The sequence below is a fragment of the Ascoidea rubescens genome (genome assembly GCF_001661345.1).
Source record: "Ascoidea rubescens DSM 1968 unplaced genomic scaffold ASCRUscaffold_17, whole genome shotgun sequence".
NCBI lineage: Eukaryota > Fungi > Ascomycota > Saccharomycetes > Ascoideales > Ascoideaceae > Ascoidea > Ascoidea rubescens.
In genome coordinates this window covers 206,831-220,060 of record NW_017962929.1, presented here as the reverse complement: position 1 = coordinate 220,060, position 13,230 = coordinate 206,831, and the positions used below count along the sequence as shown (strand labels likewise).

Below are 13,230 nucleotides of genomic sequence, written 5' to 3'. Positions count from 1 at the left end.
CACCTCGAAACACTCCTTACAAAATGATAATGATGCATCTTTAAATAATGATTATGATAACAATGATGAAGCTAGGCTAATATCTTCTTTCGATTATAAATCGTATGGTAAAGTTAAAGATAATGTCAAAAAGATTAACCAAATAACTAAAACTTGTAAAATCGCCAGTGAATTAGTTGAGACTGTTAAACCAGCGAATTTAAATAATGATCAAAAATCTTTTTTACTAGATTTTATTAATACTGCTAAGGATTGTTTTGTTAAACAGTTAAGTGAAGAAAGTGTCTTCAAAAATATTAACTCCAAAAACCCAAGGAATTTTAGAATCTCTCAAAATTATTCCAAATCTTTTAATGATTCCCAAAATATTGATAATAACAATAATATTAATAATAGCAATAATAATAATAATAACAACGACAACAACAACAACAACAACAATAATAATAATAATAATAATAATAATAATAATAATAATAATAATAATAATAATAATAATAATAATAATAATAATAATAATATAAATAGTACCATTAACAAAAATATCAATAATATTAATAATATGAGCAACAATATGAGCAGTAATATTAATAACAATATTAATAATATCAATAATGGAATTAATAATAATATGAATAATAATATCAATATGAATAACAATATCAATAATGGAATTAATAATAATATAAATAATAATATGAATATGAATAATAATTTTAATAATATCGTGAAACATAGAAATAATTCAATCATCAGTACAATTTCTAATAGTGATAAAATGCCTTTACACTCAAACAAGGAATTAATCAGATCTAACACTCTTGGTATTGAAAACAATAATTCTACTAACATGAATAAAAATCCAATTCTCGATAACGGTCCAATCCATAGTATCAGTCACACTAATAGTCCATTACATGTTCATTCTATGAGTCAAAACTCAAACAAGAATTTGAATCATACTCTAAACTCATCGACAAATCATACTCCAACAGCTCAGGTTTTGCCACAAAATTTATCCCAAGGTAATATAAATGATCCAATAAACAATTCCATAAACAATCAAATGTCTGGCCATATTAATAATCAAATAAATTCAATATCCTCTATGAATTCAATGAATATCTCAAGAAATGTTAATCATCAAATGAACAATCAAATGAACAATCAAATAAGCAATCAAATTAACATGAACAATCCAATGAATTCCCCAATGAATAACACGCTTGGAAATCATGTAAATTCTCATGTGAACTCTCATATGAGCTCTCATATGAATCATGAAATAAATAATCAACAATTAGGAAATATAAATAGCATTCATGGAAATATGAATATGGGAATGAATATGGGTTTGGATTTAGGATATGTTCCAGGAAATAATCAATCACATTCAGTGGAGTCTCAGCATATACAAAACCCTCAAAACTATGATCATTATTTAAATCAAAATAACCATTCCACAAATCACCATGTCGTGAGCTCATTAGGTAGTGATACCAGAACCTCCTATAGGAGAGAAAATCCAGATATGGAATATAGGCCAATTCTTCCCTATTAGAGCTCCCTAATTATATTTTTTTATCTTTAATTTTCTTTAGTTTTTTGGGTTGTTCTTTTAAGTTTTATTTATTTATTTCTTTTTTTTATAAGGTTTTTTTTAATTTTACTGGTCTATATTCTAGACTTATTGTGATGACTCTTTTTCATTTTTTTAATCTTACCTTATTTCATTTTATCTTATTTTTTTGACTTATTTTGGCTCATTTTATTTATTTTTATGTTAATCATTTTTGTGTAACTTTGTATTCTTTTGTGTTGATTTTTTAAATAGTTCAAAAAAAACCAATTCAGATTGTGTTTTCATTTTTTTTTATCCTCTAAATTTAACCTGGAGAAAACTTCATTTTTGTTTTCCAATAAAACTGGAAAACCTTTTAATTACTAATCATTAATTATTAATCATAAGTCAAGAAGATAAAAAATGAAAAGTTTTATCTTTTCCGAAACAATTTAAAAACTTGAGATTTACACTCGTTACCTACTTATCTTTTTATCTTTTAGTTATATTTTTCTTAATTTTTTTTTAATTTTTTTTCTTTACTTTTTTTTTCTCTCAGTTTTTTTTTAAACTTTCTACTTTTCTTGATATCTGATATAGAATAGTAAATTGAATTTAGTTTTTTAATACATTTATATACCCATCATTGTTTTATATATTTTCCATCTTTGTATATATATTGTGTCATTTTATAAAACTTCCCTTATTATTTGTTGATTTTGTAAGCTTGTATATATTTTTTTGTTAAATAATCCAAAAGTTATATTTATTCTTTATATTACAAATGTTCATTCGAAATTTTTTCAGCGGCTAACAGCTATTCATTTTTAAAGAGTATTTCAATACAGAAAAGCTAAGTTGGCAAAACTAGAAACCTCAACATTTTAATTACTGTTGATCAAAAATAAAGACAAAAGTATAAAATTGAGTTGTGTTTTTGTTCAGAGATCGTCAAATTAATTAAAACTCTGCTAGTTATCAGAGATCATAGTTTTAAAGCACTATAAAAACTAGGATTAATTGTCCATTTTCTTTGATTACCTTTAATAATATCTTTTCGAGCAATGTTTTCTATTGTATTTTTAATCGTTTTCCTAGTATAATTGTTTAATTCTTTGGTTAAAACATCGACCAAAGTTCCTAAACCAAAATCGTCGTTTTCTGTGATGTAATCACACATCTTTAATAAATCCTTTTTATTCACAATTACAGTTTTGGCCTTTTTACGAGATTGCAATGTATTTACTTCTGGTGTGTTATCGTTTGTTGTTAATGCTGAATTCAAGCCAATTTCCCGTTTTTGTTGATTTTGAAGAATAAAATCTAAAGTTGAAGAACTGCTTAACATATCTGTTTTTGTATTTAGATTTGAAGCCTTGAAAGTATTAGAATTAATTGTTGTTGGTAGTTCCCAATAGTTTTTAAAAGGATCGATAGGAAAAAAAATATTCCATCTTAATTTCTCTGCCTGCATCGAATTGAAGAATAGATCGGTTTCATAATCATTATTATTAAAATTATTTATTTTTATAACTGGTTTCAATGGACCAAATATTCTCTTTTTAGATGTAGTATTAATATCTTGATCATCTTCAGCGACAAAGTCATCTAAATGGTCTGTAGTTTCATCCATGATTTCATTCTCGCTATCTTCACCATCCAGATCGACATCTTCGCCTTCATCATCCTCTTGATTGTTTTCCCATTCAACATCGGAATCATATTCATAATCCAAGCCCGAAGATTTTGTATAAAATGGGTTTGATTTAGGAATAATTGATGTTTTTTTTGAAAAGGTACCAAAATAAGGAGGTCTAACATTTTCATAAAATTGCAAATATTTAATTGGAATTTTTGAGATCAATTGAATAACCTGCGATTCTGTTATTTGTAAGGAATTGATTGATTCGACTATTTTCGAAGCTTCAACGGATATTTCAAAACCTCTAGAAGTTTGTTGATTAATAAACCAATTTTTTAAATCATTGTTATTGAAGTTTATTTTTGAATGAAGACTCATTTGAGAATCAAATGTGGATACTGAAGAGTTTAATTGATGCTGAGATAAATCATACAAGGTGGATAGATATGAATTTTGTCTTAAATAAAAATTTAAAAAGACTTTATCATATTCTAATTTATTATGATTTGTTGAAATTGACAAGTTTTGTTTGAGTAATTGAGAATTGTGAAGTAATTGAGTATTATGGAGCGATTTATGATTTTTTGGGGAGTTATCGATGGGAATTGTAGATAACATCAGAATAGATTGTGATTGTGATTGAGGTTGTAATTGAGGTTGCGATTGTGAATATGGCAGTGGTTTTTGTATTTTTAGTGATTTTTGTGATTTTAATGGTGTTTTTGGTAGTGTATTTGAGGTTGAAATTGGAATTTGTTGTGGTGGTTGTGGTTTTGGTATAGATTTGAAAAAACTTGCAATTTTCATTTGAGATTTGTCTTCATTCTGGGATGTCTTTTTCTTTTCAGAATCTGGAGGTAATTGAGATTGAATTTTTGGATCTTTTTCAGGCTTATTTTTAGTTTTAGGAGTTTGGGGTTCATTTAATTTTTTGGTTTGATTTTTATTGATATTATTAGTATTACTAGTATTATTAGTATTATTAGTATTATTGTTATTTATATCAATTATTTCATTTGAATTATTTAAAGTATTAATATTATTTGAGTTGTTTAAAATTTTAATATCATTTAAGGATAGATTTAAATCATCAATTTTCTTAATATTTTTAATTTTTTTAATTTTTTTAGAGTTTTTAATTTGTTCTTTATCAATTTTCAATTTAGTTTTTAATTTTGATTTTGGTTGTTTGGTTTGTTTATTTTTTAATTTATTTAATTTTTTCAATTGATCTTCTTTTTCTTTTATGATTAAATTTTGAATGTTATTTAGTTTTTGTAAATGGTTGTCGTTATAGAATATTTTTTTATTTCTAGTTCTAGTTTTTTTAAGCTGTGTATTTAATACCGAAGAAGGAGAGGATGAGGATGAGGGAGGTGAATTGTGTATAGTTTTTTTATTAGGAGTATTATTCAAATTAATTTGGCTAGTTATTTCAGTAAATGAATCAGAATCAGAATCAGAGCTGGAATTAGAATCAGAAATAGTGATGGGATTTGAATTTGAATCGATGTCAATATCTATATCTATATTGTTGTTATTGATTAAATTGACAGAATTAATTGATGAAGAGCTTAATTTATTAGCAATTGTTTGGTTATTTGGACTATTTGTATAATTTGTTCGAGATAAATTGAATGAAACATTTGAATTGGTTAGAATCGCGTCAGTTTGATTTTTAGAAAAATCATTTTGAATTTGAGAATGAACTCGAGACTGAATCTGGTTTTTTGGAGTCTGGTGGAGTATTGGTTGTAAGATTTTTTGTGGATGAGGTCGTTGGTGATTTATATTTTGAGGAGAATTGGTTTTACTGTTAGTTTTGGTGTTATTGTCAGTTTTGGCGTTGGTGTTTTGAGAGACATTGGCAGCCTTTGGAAATGGTAGAGTATGCTGTTTTGGAGCAGGTTTGAAGTTCAACTGTAGCTGAGAGTGGCCCATTTCTGGAAATGTTGCTGGAAATGGTGCTAGAGAAGCTGTGGTCTCAGCAAGAGGAAGATGGTGGAGAAGGCGATGGTGAAGATGAAGTTGGAGAAAGGCAACGATGGAGCAGAGCTAAGCGCCGACACTTTTTCGTGTTGTTGACAAATCAAAAACGGCCGCAGCGCTACGCAGCACAGGCAGCACCAAACACAAACACAGGCAGAGGAGGCACAAACAGCACAGGCAGCACAGGCAGCACAGGCAGCACACGCGACAGCGCTCCTGGAGAGGTCAGCAAGGTATAAATAGCAGTGTTCCACGATCTGCTGTCGCCTGTTGCTCCGAGTAGCTTCTTCTGGCTGTGCTTCTTTTGATTGTGCTGCGTGTGCTGTTGGTGCTTCTTCTGCTTCTGCTTCTCTGCCGGTGTTGGTTGTGCTGGTTGTGGTGCTCATCTCGTTTTTGTTGGTGTTGCTCCTGCTGTGCTGGTGCTGCTTCTGCTGGCGTGCTTGTTCATCCAATGTGCTTTGTTCAGCTGCAGGTTGGGCATCTGCCTCCATTTTAAAGCGAGACAGATCTGATTGAGCACCTCCTTTCAAGTCGAAATACTCTGCTGCTTCAAAGGATTGCCATTGCTTCTATTCTTGCACCTAACAAACAACCTCCAGGCCTCTGTTGGCTAGCCCAATATGTTTTCCTCTTTCCCTCTTGTTTTCTCCAGCTTGCTTTCTCTATACTGTGTACCCCATTCTCCCTCCCAGTTCTCAAATGTTCCCCATCAAATTGCACTTGAATAACGATCTTCGTTCCGTCAACACCAGCGCTCGATCGACCATCTTAACCTCAAACCTCTCCAACAGCAAGAACACCATCAGTAACATCGACCATAATGCTCCATCTGATTCTGAAAGACCTCAGTTTAAAAGAGCAAATTCCACTCCAATCCTATCCACTACAAAAAAATTATTCCAAAAATTTTCCATCTCAAATTTAAATAACCGGTTATCCTTTGATAACATCAATAACAATTACAATTACAATTATAATTGTAATTATAATTATAGTTATAACTATAACTACAATAACCAGATTAATAACAGGAATAATAACCATAACAGTTACGACGATAATGATGATATTTATATCAATTTCCAGAAACATACTTCATCTTCCTTTTCTCCAAAAAATCTACTAAGTATCCTGTCAAAGACTTTTAAAAAATTTAAATCAAAGACAAACTCAATTATATCCAGTTCTTTATCTGATAATAATCTAAATCCCTATTTATCCAGTAATTATAACCACAACGATTACAATAACTATAAAAGTAATACTACGAATAATATTTATAATAAAAATTACAATAAAAATTTTACCGCCAACACTAATCATTTTAATTTTCCTTATTATTACTATATTAATGATACCCAATCAATTCATAACAACAATAATCAAAATAATAATATAGATAATATAAAAAGTATAGAAAACACTCAAAGTACTCAAGATAATCAAGATACTCAAGATAAAACCAATATAGACACAACAAATGATACCATCATACCCTCCCATTTATTAACCCTTGACATAGACTCTTTATCTTCCATTTCAAATTCTTCTCATTTACCAAAGCTAAACACAACTACCACTAATAATAATAATAATAATAATAATAATAATAATAATAATAATAATAATAATCAAAAAAATAATAATAATCAAAAAAACACTAATACAAAAATTCAAAATAAATCTTGCTCAAACTGTCATCATACAATCATAAATGAAAAATCACTAAAATTTAATTCAAACTACTACCACTCTTCTTGTTTTAACTGCGATATCTGTAATACCCCTTGTCCTTCAAATTACTACATCTATAATAATTCTCAAAAATTATGTGAGCATCATTATTATAAAAAATTAAACCTAATTTGTTTTCATTGTCAATCTCCAATTAAAGATAACTCTTATATATCAATCCAATTCAATACCTCAAATTCTTTCCAAAACATCCAGAATTTCCATTTAAACCATCTTAAATGCTCAATCTGCCAAACCTCCTATCTATCAAATCAAAACTTACAATTCTTTGAACTATCAAATAAAATCTTTTGCAAAAATCATTACAAAAAATACCTAAAGGGTTTCTTCAAATGCTACTCTTGTAAACAAAAAATAGATTTTCAAAACGAAAAATTTATTGAACTTAGAATTAAGAAAAAACATGTCAAACTTGATGGTAAAAAATATCTAATAAAAAGTAAAAGATTCTATCATCTTTCATGTTATTTTCAATCATAATTAACTCATAAATTGTTTATAAATTACTCATAAAAACGATACAATAAAAAAAAAATGAAAACGTTTATTTAATGCTAAATACAGAAAATGTCTCTTCACCTTAATGATGAAACCGTCTCTTTAGCTTAATAATGAATTGAAATTTTTATATTTATTTTTTCTAAATTTTAATTAAAAACTTTAACTAAATTACAATAATAAAACAGTGATAGCACCTAAAACAGAACTGAAAATAGTTTTAACGCTCAATTTAGCAACAATGCCATCGTTGGCTAAGAGAATTGATTGGGTTTCTTTAGCTTCACCTAATAATGTACTACTAGATTGCTTTTTGCTGATTGTATAGTTATATGGAACATATTCTGTGGTTCCATCAAGATCAATAATAGTGTAGTTTTCTGAAAAATAATCAGATGCGGTGGTTTCAGCATAACTTAATGTGGTCTTAGATTCATCAGATGTTTCAAATTCTCCTTTAAGAGTACTTGAAGATGACTTTTCAATGATAATTTCTTTAGACTTTGGAACACCAGTTTTGGGCTGTTCTTCTTCTTCCGGAACTGGCGTTGTACTTTTTGGTGTTTCAGATGTAGTCTTAGACTCATCAGATGTTTGATGTTCACCTTCAAGAGTGCTTGAGGATAATTTACTAATACTAATTTCGTTAGTTTTTGGGACATTAGTTTTTGCCTTTTCAGTTGTAGATTCTTTTTCTTCTTCTGGAATTGGAATAGAACCTTTTGGTTCTTCAGTAGTAGATGGGTTTTTAGCTTCAGAAAGACTTGTTGTTGAAACAACATTGGTTGTAGTAAGTGGATGGTAACTAGTGAAAATAGTAATGTTTTTCTTCGTGGTCAAAGTAACATAAGTGACACCTGTGGTAACTATAGATGATGAACATGATTCTTCAGAACATGAGGTAACAGTAAGTAAGGTTGTCTCTTCAGCTGTTGAAGTCGTTATGAAAGTTGAAACAACTGGAACATAAGTCTTAGTGGCAGTCAATGGACAGTATGTTGTATATACAGTTACTTCCTTGTTAATAGTGGTGGTAAAAACAGTAACACCAGTTTCAACTTCAACTTCTGAACATGGTGCATCAGAACTACAACTTGTAACAGTAATAACAGTTGTGAATGAAGCAACTTCAGTTTCATAAACGGTTGATAATGTGGATATTTTAGATGGTTTAGACGAGGAGATCTTAGATGAAGAGAGAACTTCAGAGCTAACAGCGACAGAACTTTCGACGGCAGAAGAATATTTTGATGGACCAGCCAATGAAGAGGATGAAAGTAATTCTGAAGAGCTTTGAGCAATAGAAGATTCAGATGGAACGGATAAATAAGAAGAGGAGACAATGACTGAACTGAAATATGATGAGCTAATGTATTCAGAACTAACAACCTGTGAATATGATTCACTGAAGATTTCGGAGCTAACATAAGAAGAGCTTGGGACAACAGATGATGTTTTTGATAAACCATCTAAAGTAGAAGAAGAAAGTGATTTAAAGTCAATATCACCAGTGAAAAGAGAGCTTTCAGGGATTGAAGATGATTCTGAGGGGGCTGATAATGAAGAGAACGAAAAGACATAAGAACTGTAAGAAGGGCTTTCAGCATATGAAGTATAACTTGAACTATAAATTAAAGAAACAGGTGAAGAGGTACTTTGTGAGAAAACTTCAGAGGATGATGGGATAACATCAGTAGATTGAGAAAAGGTTGATTTTGAATCTATATCACCAGTATGAGAGACATAGGTTTCCAGAGATGGGGAAAAATAAGTTGATTTAGTATAATGAGTTTTTGATCTTGATCTAGTTTTTGATTTGGTTTTGGTTTTCGATTCAGACTCAGATTCAAGCTCAGATTCAGATTCAGATTCAGTATAGAAAGTTGTTGGGCTGATAGTTGTGAAAGATGACTGAAGACATTCTGTGCCAGTGCAGCCATAAGAGATAGAATCGGTTTCACTTTCAGTGGATTGAACGCAATCAGAACCGGAACAAGCATAAGTTTCAGAGACAGTATCGGTACTTAAAGAAGATTCAGGATGACCATCACAACCGATTTTCCAACAATAATTAGAAGAATCGGTGCTACCATCACAACCAGTTGAGTACAGATAAGTGGTATCGTAACACCATGCAGAACATTTACTACCGTCTGAGCCATCACACCATTTATATTCAATATTAAATGGTTTCATGCAAACATATCCATCTTTTTCATCCACATTAACTTCTGCATCGACAGACCATTCACCTGGACTAGTGATTCTAGAAGAGGAAGTTGATATATCAGAGTAAAGAGTGATTGAATTTTGCAAACCAGTAAGACCAGTGATTTTCAAGCTTGAAAGAGCATCAATATCTAAAGTATCATAAGCTTTAAAATTAATTTTGACAGCATAAGTACCACATTTACAATATGAGACATCATAAATAGAGATATCGGCACTTGGGTATATCAATTGGTTAGTGGTGAAATCATTGTTGGGACATTCTTCAAAAATGGAGGTGCACACAACATCGGCAGAAGTTTGGGTTGTTGTTTGAGCACTTTCAATTGTTCTTGCAAAGCTAGCGGAAGATTTGGTTACTAAGAAACCAGTAAGAGCTAAAAGAGAAGATTTGGAAAACATTTTGAGAAGTATATTTGGAAATAATTGACCAACAGAGAGGTAATAAAAAGACAGAGGGGAGGAAAAAAACTATAGCAAAAAAAAGGGAAGATAATATTACAGAATTTAAATGAGTGACTGGTTGTTGGTTAATAGATAATCAAATGATTGGTATATTAATAAGCTAAAAGAAAAGAATTAAACAATAGGATGGAAGAAAATTGGTACTATATATATAAGATTTCCTGGGTGAGAATAATCTTCAAAGGAATCCATAGTTGGGTATTAAATTGAAATAAAATGAAAATGAAAATGAAAATGAAAATGAAAATAAAAATAAAAATAAAAATAAAAATAAAATAAAAATAGATTAAAAGTGGATAAATTCTTAAGTCAAATTGAATAAAACAATTCAAAAATTAGAATACAATAAATACAATATTTTTGTTTTTAAGAGAGAATGATAGTAAGTAAATAGAGTGAGCAAGAGCAAGAGAGTATAGGTATATGAAAAAGCATTGTGTTTATGGATTTGAAAAATTGGATATAATTGCTGAGCCAAAGGGTTTTACGGTTTGAAAGTGATAAATAAAAAAAAGATTTTTGTAACGTGAAATTCGTGAATTACATGGAGTGGTAGTTATAAAAGGGTATATAGGCTGATCAAGGTTTGAAAGGATTTGAGCTGGGAATCTTGAGCTGTTAATCCCGTAAATTATTGGAAAACTTGGTTGAAGTATTCAAGTAGAGCGATGGAGGAGGCCTAATAACAGGAGAATAAGAAGAGCGAGGAGGCAAGTACTCAGACAAACAAAGATCGCCGGTCTTAACTCTTGAGATAAGCAACGTTAACAGATCGACTTTGAAGCTCGCACTTTAAATAGCTGCAGGACTGTCGCCAAATACAGCAGTAAAACGTTTGAAGTTCCAGCGCAGTTGAACCGTGGAGAAGAGAAACAATAGCACTCAGTCAGGTGACTCTGCCTCGTGACACCCACACTGGTGGTTGTGCACTTGGTCATGTGTCACAGTCACATGTGCTGCACCCGGTTGTTCCGTAATATACTTCACTGCATTTCTGCATATGTTGCGCAGCCTACCATGCGTGTGGGACTGTGGTGCTTGGCTCCACAGGGACGGAGCTTGTGTCAAAGCTGCAGGTGTAACCAGCGAGGTAGTTTTGTGGTTGGAAAGCAAAACAAGTATACCCTCAGAAGAAGAGAAAGGGCATCGAAAGCTGTTTTCAGGTGTGTGCTGGAGCTGGAGCTGGAACTCAAAAAGTTGCTGATTCCTCGCTGATTCTCTGCTAATTTGCTGTGTGCTGTGAGAAATTCTAAACCGTCGGCTGCGTTTGCAACGAACCACTAACCACAACTCGTTTTGGCCTGATTTGGTGTGTTTAATTGACCAGATTCTTTGTCTCGTTAATCACTGTTTGTTTTTTCTCTTTTATCTTCATCTACTTCCATTGATTGTGATTGGTTTGAGCCTGATTTTCTTCAGCTTATTCTTCGAACTTTAGCAATTTGATTTGGATACTTTGAGTTCTTCCAATTCTTATACGGTTTGTTGAGAAAAAAGTCGTATTCTGTATTTTATTCTTTTTTTGCTCTTTTCACAATGGCTTCAACAACTTCCTCTGAGGATTTTGTCTTTCAGAACAAAAAACCTCTTCGGCAAAGAAACCAAAATGATCAAAAACTCGATCAGGACCAGGATCAAAAGCAAAGGCAATCCCATAATCACCCTTTCAAGAACAAAACTTCCCAATCAACTGTTCAACATCAAATTATTGATAAAAAAAATTTTCATCATTTAAAGCTTAATTCCTCTGAAACTGATAATAACGATATTAGCGATAGCAACGATAACATTACCAATGCCAATACTAATATCAACAATACCACTAATGATATAAGCTTGGATAGTCTTAATGTCAAAGAAATGACAAGAACCTCCTCCATCAATATACCTACTATTAAATTAAAAAATGGAGTCCTCTATAGTCATATCTATAACCATCATGACCACACTCATATCCATGGCCATATTCATAACAACAATATTAATAACCCTAATACCAGCCCTAACACCAACACCAACACTAACACTAACACTAACGTTAACAACACCAACATCAATAACAATAGCAATATAAATAATAATATAAACAACAATAATATCACTTCCAATAATACCTCTATTAAGGAAATATCTCAGCAAAACTCTTTTGACGAATCTAATTTTGACCCTAATTTTCTCTCTGATTCCTTTAATAACTTTCATACGCATTCCCATCCTCATCTCCATAACAATAATAATAGCAATAATAATCATGCACAGAACGATATCAATATCAATAATAAAAACAATGTCTGTTGTAATAATCAAATAGAAGACATGTATGATCAGCTTCATCAAAATATTCTTAAATTTCCTTCAAATACAAATAAAAAAAATCAGCGAATCTCTTATCCCCAGCAGTTATTAAAACTATGTTGTGATGAGAATCATAATGAATTTAATCAATCAGATACTAATTTTGCTCTGGATAACCTGCAAAATACTAATAATCACAATAATCTTAACAGTATCGACAATCCTAATAACTTCAACACTCTCAATGCTCTCAACCCTCTCAACCCTCTTAATAATAACAGTAATAATAATAATATTCAAAATAAGATTAGAAATGAAAATAAGATCAAAAATGAAAATAAAATCAAGAACGAAGATGAAAACGAAAATGAAAATAATGATATTCAACCCCTTGATAACAATATAAACCATCACCCTTTTATGGATTATAGTAATTTCAACATCTCACTTGAATTACAAGAAAAATTCCAATCAAACCACCTAGATTCAAACTTCCTATCTTGTTTTGACTTTGATATTTGCGATAATCTAAATTGCAATCAATTTGTTTGTGCGAACCAATTAGATAATTGTGAAATTCAAAATTTAACCAACGATCCACACCATCAACAAAATATTAACAATAACTTTAACCATAATAATCAAATCAACCAAATCAATCAAAATAATCAAAATAATCAAAATAATCAAAATAATTTCTACTTTCAGAACTATGCTCATTCTCATTCTCATAATCATAATTATAATCATAATCATAATTATAATCATAATCATTCTAATTACCACGATTGTCATA

General features: G+C 30.5%; 5 protein-coding genes across 5 annotated transcripts; 2 read left to right on the top strand and 3 right to left on the bottom strand.

The window, feature by feature from the left end:
* The first annotated feature begins 733 nt into the window (after positions 1–733).
* On the top strand, positions 734–2,039 carry ASCRUDRAFT_77826 (uncharacterized protein). Its single transcript, XM_020194021.1, has one exon. The coding sequence runs from the start codon at positions 779–781 to the stop codon at positions 1,559–1,561; it is 783 nt and encodes a 260-aa protein (XP_020044890.1). The 5' UTR covers positions 734–778; the 3' UTR covers positions 1,562–2,039.
* Positions 2,040–2,546: 507 nt separating this feature from the next.
* On the bottom strand, positions 2,547–5,144 carry ASCRUDRAFT_72510 (RLF2 family protein; the record flags this gene model as incomplete). The annotated part of the gene is made up of 1 exon (XM_020192080.1): positions 2,547–5,144. The coding sequence occupies one exon, from the start codon at positions 5,142–5,144 to the stop codon at positions 2,547–2,549; it is 2,598 nt and encodes an 865-aa protein (XP_020044889.1).
* A 26-nt stretch (positions 5,145–5,170) lies between these two features.
* On the bottom strand, positions 5,171–5,683 carry ASCRUDRAFT_82731 (uncharacterized protein; the record flags this gene model as incomplete). The annotated part of the gene is made up of 1 exon (XM_020194772.1): positions 5,171–5,683. The coding sequence occupies one exon, from the start codon at positions 5,681–5,683 to the stop codon at positions 5,171–5,173; it is 513 nt and encodes a 170-aa protein (XP_020044888.1).
* A 208-nt stretch (positions 5,684–5,891) lies between these two features.
* On the top strand, positions 5,892–7,427 carry ASCRUDRAFT_10163 (LIM domain-containing protein; the record flags this gene model as incomplete). Its single annotated transcript, XM_020188531.1, has 1 exon — positions 5,892–7,427. The coding sequence occupies one exon, from the start codon at positions 5,892–5,894 to the stop codon at positions 7,425–7,427; it is 1,536 nt and encodes a 511-aa protein (XP_020044887.1).
* A 189-nt stretch (positions 7,428–7,616) lies between these two features.
* ASCRUDRAFT_82730 (uncharacterized protein) lies at positions 7,617–10,076 on the bottom strand (the record flags this gene model as incomplete). Its single annotated transcript, XM_020194771.1, has 1 exon — positions 7,617–10,076. The coding sequence occupies one exon, from the start codon at positions 10,074–10,076 to the stop codon at positions 7,617–7,619; it is 2,460 nt and encodes an 819-aa protein (XP_020044886.1).
* Positions 10,077–13,230: the final 3,154 nt, after the last annotated feature.

Coding starts and splice junctions, on each gene's coding strand:
- ASCRUDRAFT_77826 (XM_020194021.1), top strand. CDS start 779: ATGCCTTTACACTCAAACAAGGAATTAATCAGATCTAACACTCTTGGT.